Source organism: Narcine bancroftii, chromosome 6 (assembly GCF_036971445.1).
Source record: "Narcine bancroftii isolate sNarBan1 chromosome 6, sNarBan1.hap1, whole genome shotgun sequence".
NCBI classification, from domain to species: Eukaryota; Metazoa; Chordata; class Chondrichthyes; order Torpediniformes; family Narcinidae; genus Narcine; species Narcine bancroftii.
This window is the reverse complement of record NC_091474.1, coordinates 2380076-2403446: the sequence shown is the minus strand read 5'-3', so window position 1 is coordinate 2403446 and position 23371 is coordinate 2380076. Positions and strand designations below refer to the sequence as shown.

General features: G+C 43.0%; 1 protein-coding gene across 1 annotated transcript in view; it reads right to left on the bottom strand.

Annotated features, from left to right (window-relative positions):
- The window catches only part of LOC138735607 (ubiquitin-conjugating enzyme E2 variant 1-like), a 53837-nt gene extending 47441 nt beyond the window's left edge, over window positions 1-6396 (bottom strand). Inside the window, exon 1 of the mRNA XM_069883671.1 lies at window positions 6210-6396. Within this exon, the coding sequence (XP_069739772.1) occupies window positions 6210-6357 (148 nt within the window). The 5' untranslated portion in view covers window positions 6358-6396. The remainder of the gene's footprint in view (window positions 1-6209) is intronic.
- Between the last annotated feature and the right edge of the window lie 16975 nt (window positions 6397-23371).

The following is a 23371-nucleotide window of genomic DNA, read 5'->3' as shown; positions in this document are numbered from 1 at the left end:
CCAGATGCAGCAAATCAGTCTTATGGATGTACAAGTGAGATGTTCCTTCATCTGAAAGGCCTGCTTGGGGCCCCAGACTGTGGCCACAGGTGAGTGCAGAAGGGAATCACAGAGGGAACGGACCCTACAGAAGGCAGAGAGGGCAGGAGAAGGAAAATGTATCTGGTGGCAGGATCCTGTAGTAAGTGTTGGATGTGGAGAACTATCACAGATTGCTTCACTTAGCACCACCACTCCCTCCCCATCAACAAACACCTCCCAGTAGCCAACCATTTCAATTCTGAGTCACACACCCATGCTCGCATCTGTCCACGGCCTTATCTGACCACCCAGATTGGAGAAACACCATCTTATTTTCCATCTGAGCACCCTCCAGCCAGATGGCATTAACATCGACCTCTGCTTTCTGCTAACCAGCTCACCTTCTTTCCCCCCCTCCCCAATTTTTCCAGTTCTCCCCCTCCACCTACCTTGCCATCCCTCCTCCACCTATCATCTCCTACCTTTGCCACCCCCCCCCTTCCTTTTGTTCAGACACCCACTGACACTCTTTCATACCTGATAAAGGGCTCAAGCCCGAAAGATCAGTTCTGTATCTTTACCTTTGCTACATAAAGGACACTGTGTGACCTGCTGAGTTTCTTCAGCATATTGTGCATTTACTTAATTATGACTTGTTCTGACCTCCAGATCACAACCATAATAAAAAAAAAAATAAGGGAACAGTTCTTTAAATTTAAAGCTTCCTCAACTGCAAGCTCTTGACACAATTGCCCAATATGTGTGAATAATGGTTAAAAGATTATCTCAAGATACAGCATATAAATAGGCCCTTTGGCTCAAGCCCACAACCATCATTCATTACTCAAATCCTTTTTTTTTAAAAATCGCTCACATCAAATACCCTCTTCCGAGATTCCTCAGTCTTCTCTGCCTCTCCATCTTTGATACTTCTCAGCCCTTTCAATCCAGAGAAAACAAACCTATCCAATCTCTCCCTTAACTGAAGCCCACCGATCCAAGTAACACTATAAATATCCTCTGCACTCCAAAGCAATTGCATCCTTTCTATAGTGTGGCAACCAGAATTGAACACAAATTCCAAGTAGAACCTAATCAGCATTTTACAATGTTGAACCATAGCAATGAGGCAAACATGGACAGGTTTAAAACCCAAGACTCTGGCACAAAGGAGCAGTAGCTCTATTAGCTGCAGTATTGTGTGCTTGAAAGCTTTACAAATTGTTTTACTATGTTAAAGGTTTTCACTGAGGTAGAGCAAATTTAGATTGCTGGTGCCTCTGGAGACAAGAAAATATTTACAGTAATTCCACAATTCTGGATCTAGCATACAGGAAGTACCCATATAGAATACTGAAAATCTTAAAATGATCCTAAGAAATGAGTTGCAATCTCAAAATGGGGAAAGAAATATGCAAAATACCCTTCCGAGTTTTAATTACATTTATTTTATTTTCTTAAAAGGGATATTCAATTTTGACCTTTCTATAATTTTGAAGGATCGATTACTTTTCATGTAACAAGTATTCCATTAGTATTAATACACAATCTGAAACAATCATCCACTGTGATTTTGTTGGCCTGGTATTTAACCTTTCCACTGCATCTATACAAAAACAAGCAACTCAGCTTGATTATTGTATCGTTAGATAAATCAAAACAAAGTCAAATAAATGACAATCAAAAAGTTTAAATTTAAATATACAATACGATAACAGGCCATTTTAGCCCACGAGTCCTTGCTGCCCAATTTACACCCCATTAACCTAAACCAACCCCCCACCCGGTATGTTTTGAAAGGTGGGAGGAAACTGGAGCCCCTGGAGAAAACCCACGCAGACACGGGGAGAATGTACAAACTCCTTACTGACAGCGTAGGATTCTAACCCTGGTCTGGATCCAATCGCTGGTGCTGTAAAGGTGTTGCACCAACCGCTACACCAAATTTGCTCCTTTAAAATATTCTAAGAATTATGCAGAAGCAAAATGGGGATGTTTAAGGGTGAGGTTTTCAGTTTCTGGCATGACCATTGACAAATGTTACTATTCAAAAACTAGCAAACCTTTAGAGTTTATAGATGGTTGTGAATCATTTACAATTCACAATACGTTTCTGAAGGAATACTAATGAAGCGTAGGATAAATCTCAGTGATCTGGCCAAGAAATTCCAAAATCTACATTATTAAGCACATTATTTTCATTGCTGTGGAAGTTGGTTACATCTTTCTGTTAAAATAGAAAATAGTCCCTGAAGTCACCACACATTTTAAAATGAATGCAAGCTCTTGTGTTTTGCAATCTGCTCAGTTTTCAAAATTCATCATTCAGCCCAGTCTTGGTATGTTTCCTTTAACAATAAAGCTGTCACAATTCACATCGAAAAAAATGGATGAAATGATTAAAATTCACGAGAATTAGGTTGATAGTCATTACCAAACAAATGACATTCCAGGAGACAAGAGCGTGTAGAAGCTGCAGCAAAACAAAAGCAAATTGCTGGAGGAGCTCGGAGTCAGCAACAGGTGGAGTAATCACTACCCTCCACCAATGTGCCATCTAACCAATTAAGTTCCTCCAGCAGTTTTCTTTTTGCTCAGTTGAAATTCAAAAATCAATAACATTGCTGCACAATTTATTGGCTATTCAAAACTGATTCTCTTCATGTAGGATCACAGCTGTTCATGGAACTCTACCAAGAAGCCTAGGGAAAAAACGTAAGAGACCACAGCAGTCGACCAGCGAGCCACTTGCCAGCCGAATGACTCAACAAGCTGTGGGCTGCTGAGAAATGACTCACGGGCACCATGCATCAGGGACTGGGATTCATGAGGGTGTCAATGCTTTTCAAAGGACCTCTGGCATTAACAGCTTTGATTCAGAACCAGGGGCCATGAGAGTAACTTGGATGTTGGAGCTCAGGTTCACCATGTGGAGGTAGTAGCGTTAGAGGTAATGTTTATGAAGGGACTCTTACTTCCATTTCTCTTCTTGATAGGGGCACCAGACGAGTGGTGTTTCTTGGTTTGTCTTCATGGACAAACAAACTGTGCATTACATACATGGCATTAAAGGAATGAAAACCTCAGTATTCAGAAGTTGAATTTTATCTATTCAACTAGGGCAGAGAAGACCACTTATCTATTCAGACATTTTCATGTGGTAACCTCATCCTTTGAACCTAGAGGTTATGTTGATTCAAAGGCGGTGAACAAATTTAAAAAATGGTTTTTAACTAAAATTAACTGTACCAGTATGAACTTGGATGTTTAAAAAATAATTTTGTCAACACATCGGCGAGAAGGAGATTTGGCTGAAGTTATATTATAGCCCCAACAGTGGATCAATGGTCACTTCATGCCACCTCCCAAAATCATGAAAATTTACACAACAGATGATGCCAACCTCATTTCATAAGCTTTACAACTGTAATTGTCATTTCATAATGCACAAATGTTAAAATCAAAATGGATCACTATTCCCAAACATAATCAAAATCTCATTATCAAAACCATTTCTTATTAAATGTATTGAATCCAAGAAATTGATTCAAACGATCCAAAAAAAGTCTGCTCATCTGCAAAAATACAATCAAGTGAGCCAGACCGTCAGTATGAATCTACACATTTGCAAAATTGGTTTCATGTTGATCAAGTGACTCATCTGACACCTTTTAATTGTACTGTATCATGAAATAAAAGTGCCATCACTACTTCAATAAAAATGATAGCACTGGGCAATGAAGAATTTGCTTTCTGAATACTTTTAGGTGTATTTTATGGATTTTTGGGCAGTTGATCATCTTAAAACTTTCCTATCACATCCCGATTTTAGATATAACCCTTTTTTGTGATTTCCTGTCATCATTTAAGACAAAGTAGTGCGATTGAAAATTCATTTTCTGCATTTGCACTTTGACCTCCTTCAGGCTGATTGATCTTGGTGCAGTCAGTGATGACTATGGCAAAAGGTTTCACCAGGACATTGTAGGAAAGCAGAATCAGGACAACTGGAATCCATCAATGCTGGCCGACTATTGTTGGGCACTGGCACGTGAAGAATCAGATGCTGAGTACAAATTAAAATCAGTGGAAAAACCTTTTTAGGTCAGTTGAACTAACGCAGTGTGTCAGCATCATTATGCAATTAAACAGGATAAAATCCAATAAAAGTTCATTTAATGTTTCTCCAATTTCAAATCTGTGTGTTCAGCTTGAAGCTGTCCATCACAATCCACAACTTTCTGGAAACAAACCTTTTGAAATATTCTGTTGTCTAGTGCTATTTACCTTCTTTATAAGAGGCCTCAAAAAATGTCCAAAGAAATATAGTGGTACTGATGAGTGAGAACATTCTTAGCCTTCCTATCCAAACATATTCAATACTCCATCCATTTAAAAAGAGATACAAATTTGACATTGCTTAGTGCCCTGCTAAGGAACCTTGCATGAATCCCTGCATGCTCCTCTACTTCCCCAGTCATCAAATCACTTCCAAGTGTCATGAGGAGAAAATGATTGTGAGGCAGAGAGCAAATGGTTTGGTGCTCAGATCTGTACTAGTGTTGGGAGAACTGCTTGCACCATAAATTTACAACATGCCCATATACTAAGGTCTCTTTCACCTTCTGTGCTCACAGTTCTCCCCAGTCAAGAGATTTCTCTAGGGCAGGGGTGGCCAACCTTTTAATTTTTAATCTTCAATTTAGACCTTTTGCACGGTAACAGGGCATTTCAGGCCAAATGTTCGTACCAGGAGTGTAGGTTAATTGGGCACTGAGGACACATAGGTCAAAATCACCTGTTACTGTGCTGCAGGTCTAAATTTAAATTGTAAAATAAAAAGGTTGGCCACCCCTGCTTATAACAAGAGAGCATAGGATCACAGCAATCAGTCAACCCAGAAAATAGTGCTCATTCCAAGCAATGGCTGCTTTCACCATGTGTAGCCCCAAGCCCCTCATCTCAGTGATGGGTGGCAACATTAGTCCTCACAGATAGGCCACAATTGATTTATTACTGGATTCAAACCAGATTTCCTGCTCTGCATTGATATATACTACATTCACAGCTCATAACTGGTTTCCTATGGTAGAGCAGTGTGCTCAAGGTATTCAGAAACAGTTCCAAAATATCAGTCATTTCACATTCTAATTCCTCATCTCGGTACCTAAATGTAATTTCCGTTCTGATACAAGCTTGGTGGAAGTATTCTGCACTTTTTCTTTTAAGTAAAGTGCAAATGTCTGACTCAATGTTCTGCTGTTACAATTTATTCCTAATTCAGGATCATTCTCTGCTCCTTCTGGAAGGATATCAGTCCTTTGTCATTTAATTTTCCCTTCTTTCCATCCCGTTCCTTTTACCTTTTCTGCATCAGTTGTGTTTAACCTTTCCTGTTCTTTAAAAGGTCAGTATTAAGCTCTGTCTTACACCCTGCCTGCCCAACCTGGTCATGATGGCCAGCACCTCTCCCCTAAACGAACCGTTCCCTCCACGGCCCTGCATCCCTCTGCTGCTCTTGTTGAAGTGGGGTGGAGTGGGGGGGGGTGGAGTGGGGGGGGTGGAGTGAGGGGGGGGTGGAGTGGGGGGGGGGTGGAGTGGGGGGGTGGAGTGGGGGGGTGGAGTGGGGGGGGTGGAGTGGGTGGAGTGGGGGGGGGGTGGAGTGGGGGGGGGGTGGAGTGGGGGGGGTGGAGTGGGGGGGGTGGAGTGGGGGGGGGTGGAGTGGGGGGGGTGGAGTGGGGGGGTGGAGTGGGGGGGGGTGGAGTGGGGGGGGTGGAGTGGGGGGGGTGGAGTGAGGGGGGGGTGGAGTGAGGGGGGGGTGGAATGGGGGGGGTGGAATGGGGGGGGTGGAGTGGGGGGGTGGAGTGGGGGGGTGGAGTGGGGGGGGTGGAGTGGGGGGGGGTGGAGTGGGGGGGGGTGGAGTGGGGGGGGGTGGAGTGGGGGGGGTGGAGTGGGGGGGGGGTGGAGTGGTAAAGCTTTCATTGTGCAGCCATCTCATTCCCTCACCCGGCTGCCTGGGGGGCTCCACATCACACGGCCTTACACCCCCCCCCTGGCCTGGGCCGCCCCGCCCTCAATGTGCCAGCACCGGCCCAAGTGGCGGCTCCGGCCGGCTGGAGGGAGGGGGGTGAGGGGGGGGGGGGAGCCGCCCCATTTCCTGCCGCCCACCCACTCACTCACTCACTCACTGGGCGAGTATAACTGCGCCAGCTCCTTGGCTCCCGGGTGTTGAGGGCCCCAGCGGAGCAGAGCGAGCTCGCCGTCCTCCTGCCCGCTGTCTTCGCGAGTCAGCCCCTCGGTCGCCACGGCCGCTCCAGCGCAGCCCGCACTCGCCATCTTCAGCCTCCGTCGCAGCCCCGGGGAGCGAGAGCCAATCAGCATCGCCGCTTCCACGCACGGAGCTGCTGCCCAATGAGAGGACAGCGCTGCTCTTCCTAACCAATCAGAAACCAGTGGATCTTGCAGCCAATCGACAGGTCCCTTTCATCCTTATGGCCAATCAAAGTTAGGATCCGGGAGGATCCGATGCTCATGCGGAGCCGTTCACACCTGAACTGATCGCATGTTCCCGAAGACCCTCGAAACATCGCCCCCAAAGCCTCGGAGATCCTCACCCTTAAATCTCAGCTCATTACTTTTCAAACCAACCTCTGTGTGTGGCGGTGGAAGGGATAGGGAGACACACACCGTGTTCACACCCGTGTTCACACCCGCGTGTTCACACCCGTGTTCACACCCGTGTTCACACCCGGGGCTGGAGACGCTCAGCAGGTCAAACCGTGTCCTTTCTGTAGCCAAGGTAAAGGAACAGAACCAACCTTTGGGGCTTGAGCCCTGCCTCAAAGTTTGACAGGGTGTCGGCGGGCGTCTGAACAAAAGAGTGGCCAAGGCAGGAGATGATAGAGGGGTCAGCAGCAATCAGGGGGAGAGGGATGGCTGGGTGGAGGGGGTAGGAGGGGTGGCTGGGTGGAGGGGGAAGGAGGGGTGGCTGGGTGGAGGGGGTAGGAGGGGTGGCTGGGTGGAGGGGGAAGGAGGGGTGGCTGGGTGGAGGGGGAAGGAGGGGTGGCTGGGTGGAGGGGGAAGGAGGGGTGGCTGGGTGGAGGGGGAAGGAGGGGTGGCTGGGTGGAGGGGGAAGGAGGGGTGGCTGGGTGGAGGGGGAAGGAGGGGTGGCTGGGTGGAGGGGGAAGGAGGGGTGGCTGGGTGGAGGGGGAAGGAGGGGTGGCTGGGTGGAGGGGGTAGGAGGGGTGGCTGGGTGGAGGGGGTAGGAGGGGTGGCTGGGTGGAGGGGGAAGGAGGGGTGGCTGGGTGGAGGGGGAAGGAGGGGTGGCTGGGTGGAGGGGGAAGGAGGGGTGGCTGGGTGGAGGGGGTAGGAGGGGTGGCTGGGTGGAGGGGGTAGGAGGGGTGGCTGGGTGGAGGGGGAAGGAGGGGTGGCTGGGTGGAGGGGGAAGGAGGGGTGGCTGGGTGGAGGGGGAAGGAGGGGTGGCTGGGTGGAGGGGGAAGGAGGGGTGGCTGGGTGGAGGGGGAAGGAGGGGTGGCTGGGTGGAGGGGGAAGGAGGGGTGGCTGGGTGGAGGGGGAAGGAGGGGTGGCTGGGTGGAGGGGGAAGGAGGGGTGGCTGGGTGGAGGGGGTAGGAGGGGTGGCTGGGTGGAGGGGGAAGGAGGGGTGGCTGGGTGGAGGGGGAAGGAGGGGTGGCTGGGTGGAGGGGGAAGGAGGGGTGGCTGGGTGGAGGGGGTAGGAGGGGTGGCTGGGTGGAGGGGGAAGGAGGGGTGGCTGGGTGGAGGGGGAAGGAGGGGTGGCTGGGTGGAGGGGGAAGGAGGGGTGGCTGGATGGAGGGGGAAGGAGGGGTGGGGGAGGCAAGTTTAGTAGAAAGCAGAAAAGTCAATGACCACCTCTGAGGTAGGTCAGGGACCCACTTGGACCCTTTCAAATTGCCACTTCACTGGGGCACAAATTGTCCAGTTAACCCCATTTTACTCTGCAGTTTGAAAGTGCCTACTGTTCATGCCATCTGGCTGGAGAGTGCCCAGACGGAAAATAAGATGGTGTTCCTCCAATTTGCATGTGGTCTGGGTGGGATAGTACATAAGGCCATGGATAGACATGTGAGTGTGGGAGAGTGACTCAGAATTGAAATGGTTGGCTACTGGGGTGTGGGGGGGGGGGGTCGCTGTAGTTGCAGATGGAGAGGAAGTGCTCAGTGAAGCCATCTCCCAATCTGCGATCAGTTTCTCTCTATGGTAGTGTGCCCCTTGTTCTAACCACACCATGGGGATAGAGACTAGTTCTGAATTCCCAGAGGGATTTTGTAGTGATCAAACTTCATTTCAGATTTGGTACATTATTTCTGCAAAATAGAAATGTTTTATCTCTATTAACTATTGTATCTGCATAATTAAATAAAAACATTTTGTTTGGTCACTCCAAAACCTTTTTTGCAGAATTCGTTAACCATGGAATGATTACAATCAGCTTAAGATTCATTCACAAATCCCACTTCCCAAACATCATCCCATGATTCGACAGGTTGCTTCTTTTCCAAATAGATAACGTTTTTGAATGCAACTAATGTAACAGCCTCAATAATTTTCAATAAACTCCAATTTCCTGTTCCTCCTAAAATGGTTGCTTCTAAAATCAGAGTTTGACAGAATAGTCGGGCATTTGGCCCACCTTGTCCTTATGAACCAAAATTAACAATATTTCCCGCTTCTGCTTTTTCCCCCTTTTTGGTATGGCTCTTTAGGTTTGCATCCAAAAGCCAATGATAGCTTCTTTTTAACCTCCTTTCAGGCACATGATTCAAAATCCCTTTGTGTTAAAACAAGATTTCTCAACATTTCTCTAATTCTTGTAGAATTAACACTGAATTTCGTATCTTGTTCATGTCAATAATTTCTCATTCTGATTAACTGAAATCTACCTTCCTTAGTTACCAAGCACTTTGCTCTTAGCTTCCAGGACATGTGACTTTAAAATGTGATTTGAATTGCATCAGTGTGTCCTGGTATCATTGTCTTCCACCTTCTCGTAAGACTATGTGTAGGAATGGGTCATCCATCCCCTTGTACCTGTTCTGCTATTCAGTAAAATCATGCTTGATCTTTTAATCATTTTCCCAATCCTGTACCTATGTTACTAAATGTAATAAAGACAGTAATAACAACTTCTAATTTAAATCGGTCTTAAGCTCCCTATTTTCCTGCTTTTTTGCCCACTCTTTACTTTCCATCACAACTTTTATTTCAGCTCTTTTGGAATGCTCTTTTTCAGGTGACAAAACCATTATTTCCACCTTCCCTATCAGATTCCCTTGCTGCATTTAACTCAAGTGTACTGAGCCAACAGTAATATTTTCAAACATGAGGAAACCACGTGTGGGATCTGTAGATTTTAAATTAGCTCCAAATAGTATAACATTCTGATTTTATTTAGCCAATCTGTTTCCAGCAATAGTCTCAAAGATGCTTCACTCTTGATGATTAAATAATTTTATTACTGTAAAATGCATTGAGCTGCCATCTTCATATGCCTTGCCAAAGTGGACCAAGAGTTGCCACTTTTCCGTGCTCCATGCAGCTGTGAGCCTTTTATAGTGTCATCTGTAAAATCTAGACAACTTGGGGCCACCCAAGCCATTCTGACCAATGGTTTAATTGAGTGAGGCCGTACATTTAATGACTCTGAGATTTCATTGCCCAATGCTGTAATTGTTTGAAGGACAGAGTCCCACAACTCAAGTGACTTAGTCCAATTGATACCTATGACTATCATGGTTAATGGACCCCACCTCCCTGCATTGACAACCCATAGTCTATTTTCCCTATATCTGAAGAGATTCCTAAAACTAGGTTGCTCTGCCTCAATGAAAAGTCCTGACATTTTAATTTTGATATCACTGCAAGCCAATATTCACAATCAGCATGTTTATTATGGAGAAGGAATCATATTGTTTTCAAAAAGTAAACTACTGGAAAAACTCAACAGATTGAACAGCATCTCTGCTGGAAAAGGAATTGTTGAGATTGAGGGTCAAGATCCTGCATCAGTCCTGTATTCAGATGAATTCTCCTTTTTCTGTGTACAAATATATCTAAAAATTGTATCTTGTGGTGTCATTATCACACACCATTCCATTGTGGTCCTTGGTTGCACATATGTGTGTCTTTTAAAAATCTCTGAAGTGAATGGATTAAAAATGACCCTTCAAAGCCATTGTCTGAGACTGTACACAATTCCTGTCACTGATAAGCTCGGTAGTGCTCTATCATACATTAGGCTCTATTATTAATAGTAGCACTGCATTCCTCTTTTCACAGACATCTGCAGAGCTCTGTTCTCTGTCCTCTGAGAGTTCAACAATATTATTTATTCACAGCAACATTTTCATTCGTTCCAAATGCAGAGCCAATAGCAGAAAATCAAAGAAAATGTTTAAGGACAGATTGAATTCAACAACATTCCTCCTTTATTCTGATTAAGTTTGAGTTTTGTTAACTGCCCAGGCAACATTTGTTGAAATATGAAAGTGAAAATAACCTGTCTAATTCTTTATTTGGTCTATTGCCACCCATTTTATTTCGCAGCTTCTTACTTTTCGCCATTTAACCTCATATCTTTAATGCAGCTTGTGTACCATTAGTTCAATCTTAAAACCATGTTTGATCTTTTACTTTCTAACAATCAACTCAAAATGTTTACTCTGTTGCTCTGTTGGTTGACAGACACAATATTTTCATATTTTCATTTTATATTTAAGATTTAAAATATCTAGTGCTTTGTTTTTGTAAATTCTATTGAGCTAATATTCCATTTTGGCCATCTCCAAATGCCACAGATGAGCAACTGATACAGAAGAACAAAGCAACAGTTTGGGAGAAATCAAAAATCTATGATTAAGTGGAAGTCAGAGAAGTGACTGATTATCATGACACAATTAAAAAAGGCAACACAGAGATAAACCAGGGCAGCACAGCGTACTGGTTAGTGCAATCTGTTACCGCTCAAGGCTTCAAATCCCAAGCTGTCTGTAAGGAGTTTGTACATTCTCTCCATGTCTGTGTGGGTTTTCCCAGGGGCCCTGGTTTCCTCCCACTCTTCAAAACCTACCAGGGGTTGTAGGTCAGTTGGGTGTAATTGGATGGCACAGGCTCATGGGCTGAAAGGGACTGTTACCGTGCTGTGTCTAAATTAAATTAAATTAAAATGATCTGGCCAAGCACACCTATTGGCCAGTTGTACCTGTGGCCCCTCCACTTAGATTCCTGCAGTGCTGGACACTGAACAATAAGGATATGGTAAGTTCTCATGAATAAAAGTCTATTGGTTTCTCCACAATAGTCTTTCAAGTAATTGATGGTTCTTCACTCCATCTGCCATTTTTCCACCCAACTCTGCATCCTTTCTAAATTACTACCTGTGCTTTCCAAGGGCTGTCACTGGCGTCAATAATCCCTTCTTTAAGTAAGTGCTGTTCCTCTACCCAGATGAAGGCCCTGTTCCCACCACTGTACTGTTTGCTTTTAGTGGCAACGGGTTTTCAGTTGGGTGTGAGGTTGGTGAATAGCGATGGAGGGATGACTTTAAGTGTGGAGAGCCCGCAAGTAGTGAGTGGTGTGGTTGGTGGACAGTTTATGAGTGTGTGGTAATTTGTACAGTGCCAGTGGCTATGAGAAACCACACTGAAAGTCTGTGTTAATAATCCCGATTAAAGGTGATCATTTGGCTAAAATAGCTAACCTTAAATTTAATTGGGGTTATTAACAGACTATCTCCGTCAGCTCGCGGTGACAGCTCAATGGTGGAGCAATAGATGTCTTGGTTACCCATGATTCCCCCATGCAACTGGAACTGCTATGCCAGTGTCAGTGCCAGGGAAACCAGAGTGGTTCCAGCTGTGTAGGGGATTATGGGTGACCAAGCTGGCCATTGATCCAGCATGGTGCCACCTGCCGCCACCGCCTTAAGTAAGTTTTGTTTTAACAGAATGTGTAAGTAAGTTTTAACGTGGAGGGAGGGACGGGGCGCAATTTCAGTGTAAGTGTAATTTCAATGTACACACTTCCGCCTTCACCGCACATGTGCCAGCCGGCACAATTTAGGAACGCACATGTGCCAGCTGGCACAATTTAAGAACACGCATGTGCCAGCCGGCACAATTTAGGGTCGCGCATGTGTCAGCCGGCACAATTTAGGAACGTGCATGTGTCAGCCGGCACAATTTAGGGCCCCTTTAAAATTTTGCTACAGGTCCTGCAATTCTTTAATCCAGAACTGGAAACTACCCTTCACTTTACCCACCCTTTTGCCTTTATATAATTATAAAAACTTTTAATCCACTTTCAAGGACAGAAAACCATGAAGCGCAGCAGGTCATTGAAAATTCAGTTTCTATATTGACACTTGGACCATCTTCCCCGCTGATCCTGATACAGTCAGTAATAAACATGGTGAAAGGTTTCACCAGGACATTGCAACCATGAAAAAGTAGTATCAGGCCAAATGGAATCCATCAAAGCCGGCCAACTTTTGTTGAACATTGACACGAGGCATCAGATGCTAACTACAAATGAAAATCAGTGGCAAAATATTTTTAGGTCAGTTGAACTAATGCAATATTTCAGCATCATTATGTGATTTAACCTGCTAAATTCAATCAAAGTTAATTTAATGTTTCTCCAACTTCCTGCATGATACAGCAAACCTGAAATTAACTTTGTGTTCAACTTGAAGTTGTCTATTATAATCCCTAATTTCTTTTCAGAAAGCAAACCTTTTGAAAAAATGTTGTCCAGTGTTATGATAGTGAGACAGGGCAGATTTATTATTTATGGGATATCCCCATCCCAAGATCTGAATCACATTCTCCCCATTCCCAGAAGTGTGGACATATTCAATTTTAGAACATAAGAACCTAAGAAGTAGACTCAGAATTGTGGTATCTAAGATATTCATTAAGGTCATAGTTGATTGTCTAGCTCAGCTCCGTTTTTCTGCACAAATGACCCATTTCCATTTTCAATGAACAGAACTTCTGAACATCCATTGGACTCAGATTGAGAGAATCCCAAAGGTTAACAACCATGGAATAACTATTTCTGGATGGAGAATCAGAGACAAATATTAATTTTAATAAAATTAATTGAAATGAGGAGAAAGATTGTGAGAAATGTCTCCTGTATAGTTGTAGAGCATGAAGATTTTACCAACAGAAATGGACTGAGCAGAGACCATTGAACATTTTAAAGATAAAATGAATAACATTTGAAGCAATAGATAATTTAGGGTGAGAGCTAAGCAGCAGGATGAGTTTTGAATTTGTTCAAGAAACTATCATGTACATTTGCAATACAAGATTTTAGGATTCTATGCCATAGGTGCTCTGTAAGGGATTACTTAAGGTGGCATGTGAGTGGAAAGAAAAAGTTTGAAAACCACTGTTTTAATTGTACCTCATTAACTCGTTATGTGCACAGTTTCATAACTCCAAAGGAAATGGGGCAATGACCATTTTTCTCAAGCAAAATATTTTAGTAACAATTGGGTTAGAGCAGTGGTTCTCAACCTTTCCACTCACATCCCACCTTAAGCAATTCCTTACTAATCACAGAGCACTTATGACATAGGGATTGCTTAAGGTGGAATGTGAGTTTAGGGGGCAGTTTGAAAACCACTGACTTAAAGCCTCTGCTAACAGCAGAGAAAGGAGGACCATTGTGAATGTGATATTTATATGAGACTGAATGACATAAAGTTTATGTCAGCTGATTTTAGTGGGACAAAAATAGTGAGGTGAGATTAGTTAAACAAAGGTCCCACTCCTCTTACTTAACCCTCCAACAGTTTCTCATCCATGCCATATCACCCGAGATGTCCTCCTTCATCAAACTGCTGTCTCATGCACTGTCTCTAAACTCATCACTTCCGGTCATTTCCCTCACACAGCATCCAACCTCATTGTTTCCCAGCCCTGCACAGCCTAGTTTTACCTCCTACCCCCTACCCAAGATCAACAAACCCAATTATCCCGGCATACCCATGGTTTCTGCATGCTCCTGCCCCACCAAATTTGTATCTGGCTACCTCAACTCCATTTTGTTCCCTCTGTCCAGTCCCTCCCCACCTACATCTGGGATGCTTCACTTGCCCGCCATCACTTCAACAACTTCCAGTTCCCTGAACTCGACCACCTCATCTTTTCTGTAGACATCCAATCATTACTTAGGCCTTGTAGACTGCTGAAGAATTTGGAACAGACTTAAGACCTGCCTCACTCTGTGATCATCACATTTCCTGAGGAAATGTAAAACATGCATGTGCCCTTTTATTTATAGTGTATTTTGCAGAGAAGATGGCAGATTCAGACTGAATGTTTACTTTTTGGATAAAGAATGCAGCCGCACACACCCCTCAAATTTAACTTTGTATTTATTATTTAAATGGTGAACATTTATATTCTCTCTTCCTACACCCTATCCTTGGGGGCAATGGGTACAGTCACAGTTTTACTATTGCTATCTGTTTCTTCCCAATCCCTACCAGACCTGGCACAACATGAGACTATTTCTGGGAGGGTTGAGCAGGTTAGTAGTGTAGGATGGCTGGATTCTTACCTAACAGTCTCGGCTGGTTAGTGTGAGCAATTCCTTCCTTCGTTCAGCATTCTCACTGCCCTTGGGAAGATGGTGTTTCTCAGCCTAGCAGTGCAGTCTCTGATACTCCTGTGTCTCTTTCCCAGTGGATGTACCTGGAAGATATGTGTGGGGTGATATGGGTCCTCAACAATTTTGTCCTCTTCAAACAATGATACTGCTAGATGTGGGGGGAGGGAGACACCAGATCCTCTCTGTCACTCTAATGGTCCTGTGGATTGACCTCCGATCCAGTTCTCTGAAGAAACTGTACCTCACTGTGATGCAGCCGGCAAGACATCCTGTAGAAGGTTGATATGGTGGTGGCCGGTAGCCTTGCCGACTTCAATTATCTCAGGAAGTGCAGTTGCTGTTGTGCCTTCCTATCAAGTGAGGAGATGCTGTGTGTCCATGATAGGTTGTGTGTTAAGTGGACTCCAAGGAACTTGGTGATCTCCACTCTCTCCACGACAGAGACATCAGTATCAGTGGGAGAAAAAAGAGTGGTCATCATTTTGGACCAGAACCCTTCATCGGTCTTGATAAGGAGTTCTGACTTAAAACATCGACTATTCTTTAAATCTTACTGATGCTGCTTGAGTTCCTCCAGCAGGTTTTTTTTCTATCAATTGAAAAGACTCTGGAACCTGGTAATTTAATGTTTGTTTTCAAACTTCAGCATTTTGTAATCAGGTTGTCATTAGTAGCCACAAGATTATGAAGCAGCAGGCCCCATGCAATCAACATTACTAATTTTAAAGTTTTCACAGTATAAGGGAAGAAAACCGAGCGCCGCTTTTGTGACCTGCTCAGCCTTTCATCCACATCTTTGTGAGAAACAGAAGTACCTTCACAGATTTCACTCAGACAAAAATTGAGAACAAAGAACATTTATTATACAACAATGCAAAGTTGGGTGCTTCCCCTTACCCTGGGAATACACACACATACTGGGGCTCACCCAACTTTTATACAGTTCATTTCAGTGTAGAGGTACCCTCCCCTCTTTAACATTCTTCTGCCTCCTGGATTGGTTTGGCATTTGGTAATTCTGTCTGCCTACATGCTGTTTCTGTGAACTTGAAAGACCATGGGGTATCCTGTCTGGGTCCCATCATGTCATTGTCCTTATTCATGAATCTGCCTTTGTCCTTATTCACACATCTCAACCCCCAGGACTTACTAATTCTGCAGAACTTGTTAATTCTTTCTATCACATCCTCATAATTTATACTCATAAATCTATTGATTCCTGGTTTAAATGAACATAATGGCTGAATTTCTGCCAACCTCCAGGATAAAAAAAATTAAAGGCTCATCATCTGGTGAGAAATTTCCCCTCATCCCAGTCCTAAATGTTTTCCAGTGGGCTGATATCGCCTCAAACCGTGCATCTTGGCGCCTCACAGTTTGGCGGGCAGCAACCTCCTTTAAAGAAGACCGCAGAGCCTACCTCACTGACAAAAGGCAAAGGAGGAAAAACCAAACACCCAACCCCAACCAACCAATTTTCCCCTGCAGCCGCTGCAACCGTGTCTGCCTGTCCCGCATCGGACTTGTCAGCCACAAACGAGCCTGCAGCTGACGTGGACTTTTACCCCCTCCATAAATCTTCGTTCGCGAAGCCAAGCCAAAGAATTCTGATTATGCTTTATTATTATGACCCCTGTCTGAGGGAGCATCCTACCTGCATCTAGCCTATCAAGCCTTTTAAGGGTTTTGTACGTTTTGGTGAAAGGACCTCCAAACTTTCAAACTAAAGAATACTGTTGTAAATATGTAAATACTGTATATTTCAGCATATGACGACCGGTGTATGTCAACCCCCCTTTTCAGCCTCATTTTAAGGGTTTTATGGTATATCCAGTGTATATGTTGACCCCAATTTTCTGGCTGCTTGACCGGAATATAAGTCGACCCCAAAGCTCGTGTCGCCTGAGATGGGCTGTTGACTGGCGTATACGTTGACCCCCATAGATCACGCAGATTGATCTGCTGGGCATTGGTTAGAGGTGATTGCTAACGTGGAGGGTCCGTCGACACAACACAGCACGCGACGAAAATATGAAGCGAGCTTTAAGTTGAAAGTGACAGAAGTGCCCAAGAAAACCAACAACTGGTCTGCTACAAGAAAATTTGATGTGGATGAGAAGTTGGTTAGGGGTTGGAGGAAGAAAGTAGAGACTTTAAAAAAATACCAAAAAGAATCTTCTTTGAGAAAAGGAATCACTCATTGGCCAGAGTTGGAAAATCACGTTGCAGAATGGGTACATGAACAGAGGCAGGATTCATAGTCACCCGAAATAAAGTAAGAACATTTGTACTGCAGTGGGCCAAGTTGCACCCAGACCTCAGTAATGATTTTGAGGTTACAGTAGGCTGGTGGAATCATTTCATGAACAGGAAAAATCTGGTATTATGCCAAAAAATAAAAATTGCACAGAAGCTACCAATAGATCTTGATCATAAAGTTGTAAGTTTTCTCCAGTTATTATATGTAACCAGCAGAAACACCAGTTTGCATTGGCAAATATTGGAAACATGGATGAAACCCCCATGAATTTCGACACGATAGGCAATCAGTGGAATGGAAAGGTGTAAACTGTGCACACCAGAAGTACAGGCCATGAAAGGACCAGCTTTACCGTGGTGTTATTGTGCATGGCCGACGGGAGAAAGTTAAGACCCATGGTGATCCTCAAATGCAAAATTAAAATGAAATGAAATTCCTTGCAGGTATTTTTGTACATTTTCAGGAAAAAGGATGGATGGATGTGTGGAACAGGCAACCGGGCAGTTTACACAAAGAACAGAGTTTGTTGGTCTGAGATATGTTTCGTAGCCACTTAACTGAGAACACTAAAAGTAGATTAGCACTGCATAATACTTACATGGCAGTTATCCCGGGTGGTTTGATGTCTATATTGCAACCTCATGAATGAACAAGCCATTTAAAGACCATGTGCACGAGGAATGGAATCCATGAATGTCAAGTGCAGAAAAGGCATTTACAAAAGGTGGGGCAACGTGTGGTGCATCACTTGATGTGCTGTGCAACTTCGTGCTCAAGGCGTGGGACAAAGTTAAAGTAGAGACTGTGATAAACTCATTTAAAAAGTACATTGTCTCTTGCGCAATTGATGGCCCTACTGTGGGACACTGTCAACGAAACTGAAACCGCCTTATCAGTTACAGACTGGGACCCATATGATGATTGTTTAAGCAGTGAGAATATGGATGTGCTTGCTGCCGTCTTTGCTTAAGGCAGTGATACTGAGTGATTTTGAAGGGTTTTAAATGTTGTTTTCAGACAATGATAGCGATTTTGAAGGGTGCAAATTATTTTGTTGTTTCAATAAAAATCTCAATGAAAATCTGTCACAGTCGTTTTCTTTTGGTTTTTCAAGGGTCGATTTATACGCCGAATCGGTTTTTCAAGGGTCGACATACGCCGGATCAGCGCGGATTGGACTTTAAGCTGAATTTAAGGTCTCAAGAGTAAGTCCCCCACTTTTTGAGAGGTTTTTTGGGTTTAACGACTATAAACAGTAATAATAACTCAGAGGTCCAGAATGGAGCCATTGTTAATTTGGTCCCATCTGCTCCAAAGATGTCACACTAAGTCAAGCTAGATCCCATGATCATTAAAATCATTAATCAATGTTTATGCACTCACCCTCTGTCAGACGTTCTCTGGAGAAAATGCCTCAGAGGAAGCCATTAATCATGGTATTTGGGTTTTTGATCAGTCTATCACTTGCTTATAGATGATATGCTACGGTCTACATTCACTTTGTGGAATATAGATTGTTTATCGGTGACTTCTTTGAGGCCATCAGATAAAGGGCACGTGGGGTTGATCATTGGAAGTTAGGTTTAGTTGAAGATGATTCAGAAAATTAGGTGATCAGAAGGTTTCTGGTGACTCTAGAGATCCAAGCAATGTTAGTAGTTATTGAAATGTTGGTGGGAGCAATAATTGAGAAAACCAGTAAAACAAGAATCTACCTCTTATGAAAGACTGCTTTGTGTGTGGTGACCCAATCATTTGTGTGTAATTTAATAGCATTCTGCAACTCTTGAACATTGTTAAGACATTTGTACATTGCCTGGCTACATCTGTGCATGACCAAAGAATTATACAGAGCCATGTTTGAAATCTTGATCATTTTTTTTAACATAATGTTTGAATAGCATTCTATACACAGTCACATTTCTGAGCCAACAAACTTAAAAATAAGTGTTTGCTTATCTGATCTAATCCCTAAGGGGTTAAAGTGACAGGGAAAACTTTAAAAGCAGGATAATCAAGAAACCATAGACAGTATTTTAGACCAGCCAATCTTAAACTTGCTTTGGTCATGGCCCCCCTGAGAACTCAACGTTTACAGGCCCCCTTCCCTGTGAAACCATCAAATTTAGGTGGTTTCTTCCGTACTTTACTCCTACCGACTGCATAAAAAAGCATTAAAACTATTTTATGATTTCAGTCTGTGGCCCCCTTAAAAGTTCTGTGGTCCCCAGGGGAGGCTGAAAGGCCCCCATTGAGAATGTTTGTTTTAGACCAATGTGAGTGAGAGCAGAGTGACCAGGTAGTGGGAGAGATCTGCAAGCTGTCTGCTTGTTCACAAGATACTGTAATTACCTCCATTTTGGTAGTCTGTTTTTGCATGCATCGCATTTTGAATGTAACATTTACCCCAGGATATCTGAGGATATAGGAGGCACAGGAATGTTAATGGAGGGAATTTAAAAATACTGGTACATTGTCACCTTGACTCACATTCTTGGCATTTATTGCTGCAGGTAATTTTAGAAATTATATATACAGTACACTTGGAAGCATTCAGTATGATATGTTGTTTGTTTTCAAAAACATGAATTCTATTCAAAGAATTTTTGTTTCCTTTGGATGCATTCGAATTAATCCAGACCTACTTTTATGGTGGTGAAGGTCCAAGAGATTATGGGTCAGGGTGTAGGTTACAGGGCTTCAATCAACATCTCCAATTCTCCTCACTTTCTCTGGTGCTTTTGCAATGTTAACGAATAAGGGTTTATATCAGGCACTGTCCGTAAGGAGTTTGTACATTCTCCCTATTTCTGCATGGGTTTCCTCTGGGCGCCCTTGTTTTTTTCCCACCCTTCAAAACATATGAGGATTGTAGGTTAATTGGGCGTAATTGGGTGGCATGGGCTTAAGGGCCAGATGGGCCTGTTATAGTGCAGTATGATTATAATTTAAAAAAAAATTAAATTTAACCTCTATCCATCTATCTGGACAGCATATCAAAATACAGCGTATAAAATATTTTGTCTAAAATCAGATTATATTTATCATGTTAGTGGTGTGCCTTCAACCTGGCTGGCTCGAACTCTCACCAAAAATATAAAGCCTACTACTTTTGATTCTCCACACAGACCCTTGTATAATATGTAAGTTGACGGTTCATGAGCATACAAACCGCGTCTGATTGGCGAAGGAGTATGCCCATTGAACGTCCACAGCTTCAGGGCTGAAGTTTTCTAATGATTCGTGTTGCTTTGAGAATTTCTTTCTTGATATCTATTCTGAATGATGAATTCTTCAGCCTAAGTCTGTGATCCTTTATTTCTTATTTCCCCATTGGTTTCCCTTTATCTTCGACTCTTCTTCAACACAATTCTGTTCTCCAGCTTTACACTCTTTTCCATATTCTATTCTTTACCCTCTTCCTTGTCTGTTCTTTGCTTTTTCTACCTTTCAGAGGGATTAAATATAATTTATTTTTAAACTTTAATTGGATTTGCACAGTTACAATTCCAACTAATTAATTCTCTACTGTCTTTCATAAACAGCTGCTCTCATGAAGGACTCTTACTCTCCAACAGCTGCTCACTGTCTTTAAAGCAATCCGCAATAGTTCCTGTTTAGCTTCAGTGCATATGTGTTGGAGTCATTTGAAAGAACCTAAATTCGAATTCATTTCAATGAGAAACATTCTCCATTAGAATTACAGCATTTTATGAAAAAAAAACCAAATAAGGCCTCAGTGATTGGATCTTGGATTTTCTCCAGACCACAATCAGTAAGAATTGGTAAGAATAGCTCCTCTACCATCTTTGTCAGCACCGGAGGGCTACGTTCTTAGCAGCTTGTTCTACTTGTTTTACACCTTTGATCGTGTGGCTTGGTTCGACAATAACACCATCTACAAATTGGCTGGTAATACCACGGTAGTGGGTTGTAAAAAAAGGGGCAATGAGTCACATACAGGTGGGAGATTGAAAACCTGGCTAAATGATGTACTAACAACAACCTCCCAATTAATGTCTCCAAAGCCAAGGAACTAATTGTGGACTTTATGAAGCAAAGCCAGAGGTGTACCATTTAGTGATCACTGGAGGTGCAGAGGGTGAGCAAATTTAAATTCCTGCGAGGCACTCTCTCAGAGGACCTTTCCTGGTGCTGTTATGAACCATGTGTAACGAGCAGCAGTAGATAATGAACCCGAGTGTTTAATTTTAAACCACTCATTTTATTTCATACTCTTAAACTATAGACTTAACTCTTAAACTATTCTTAACACTAAATCTATCTCTGTGTGTGTGTGTTTGTGTTTTATGCCCAAACCATTACAGTCCAGGCCAAAATCTAGAAAGTACTTCAAAGCTCAGTCTTTCAAATTCAGTGTGGAAGTGTAGGCCTTTGAAATTTTATGCCCAGAATTAATGTTGAACTGCTGGGAAGACGGGAATTGTGGCTGCTACGGACTCGCGTGTTCTTCTTATATTGCCTTTAAAGAAATGTCCATCCACACGAACTGGTTCTTTTGTAGGCAAGACTGAACTGGGCGGCCTCCACAAAGCTTCCAAGACCCTGGCACCAGTTTCTTCAAGTGACCTTCACTATTAGTCACACTCAATATGAAGTGGTCTCTTCATGGGACCTTCACTGTAAGTCACAATCAAAATGAAGCATTTTGCTTCCCTAAAGACCCTCCTGGCACAGGTCAGTCCACCAAATAGGCTCAGTCATTCACATAATGGTTCCCCCCTTGCAAAATCACAATGTCTTTCAAATGTATGGAATCTTGAAACAGACAAACCATCCCTCAGTTTACCTCAATGTATCGAATTGTTGCTGGGCTGTGACTTGTGTGGTAATATTGCTTGTGTTAAATGTCAACTCTGACCATTCATTCCCTCCTGTCTATACTATCCTTTACAGTGATAATCCCATTTTACTAAAACAGAAGCTTGTAATAGACATGAATATCAGTGTGTCAGCCCCTTTACTTTATCAGACCTCAAAAATCTTTTTTTTTAATTTTTTTATTTTTCACACCATAAATCACATTAGCCATGATACACACTTTTTCCTTTTCACACATATACAGTGACATTTTCTTCCCCCCCCTCCTCCCAACCCACCCCCCCCCTCCCAACCCACCCCCCCCCACCCCCCCCCACCCCCCCCTCCCATCCATTTAAGGTATACAATCTAGGTTACATTAAGCCAGTCAGACAATGTTGTCATTCAACAAAAATACACCAGAAATTCTACTGAGTCCATTCTTTTCTTTCCTTCTCCTTCCATCAACTTAGGTAATGATTGTCCCCGGTAGGTTTTCGCTATTGTATTTAATGTAAGGCTCCCATATTTGTTCGAATATTTCAATATTATTTCTTAAACTATATGTAATTTTTTCTAATGGAATACATTTATTCATTTCTATATACCATTGTTGTATTTTCAGATTATCTTCCAATTTCCAGGTTGACATAATACATTTTTTTGCTACGGCTAGAGCTATCTTAACAAATCTTTTTTGTGCATCCTCCAAATCAATTCCAAATTCTTTGTTTTTTATGTTACTTAGGAGAAAGATCTCTGGATTCTTTGGTATATTGTTTTCTGTTATTTTATTTAATATCTGATTGAGACCTCAAAAATCTTGACGAACTTCTACAGATGTGTAGTGGAAAGTGCGGTGACCAGCTCCATCGTGGCATGGTATGGGGGTACCAATACCTCTGAGCAGAAAGCCCTGCAAAAGATAGCAGACACAGTCTAATACATCATAGGAAAACTCTCAATATCAAGAAAATCTGCATGGAATTAGTGTTTGTAGTTTTTAGTGGAGCAAGGATTATGCAATTTCTACAATTGTGTCTGCTTATGTGAGAAGAGGTAGAGCACAAGCCAAAATACTTATCAATGTTATAAGTCTTAGAGTTATACATAGAACATTCACAGCAGTAAATGGAATGTGTGCAACAGGACAATTAATGTCTTGTTAAGACCTGCCACTGCAAAATTCAATTGCACATAAGGCAAAGAAACATTGGTTGCAATTTAAAAATAAAGACCTTTCATTCTCAAAATGGGATTCTTCTGTTCAGAGTGCATTAAGTAAATTAAATGGGTTATAGATTTAATTTTGGTTGGTCAAATTGGGGTAGGGCTTGCATGGTGAATGGCAGGGCCTTGGAGAAGGTTGTTGAGTGGTAAGATCTTGGGCTATAGATGCAGAGATCCTTGAAAGTGGAAACTCAGGTAGACATGGTGATGAAGGATGTGTATTGCATGCTTGCCTTCTTTGGGTGGAGTAATGAGTACAAAAATTGGAACATCATGATTCAGATATATAAGGCATTGTAAGACCACACCTAGAATGCATTGTGCAGTTCTGGTCAGCCAATTACAGGAAGAACAATAAATAAATTGGATGTTGGTGGGGGG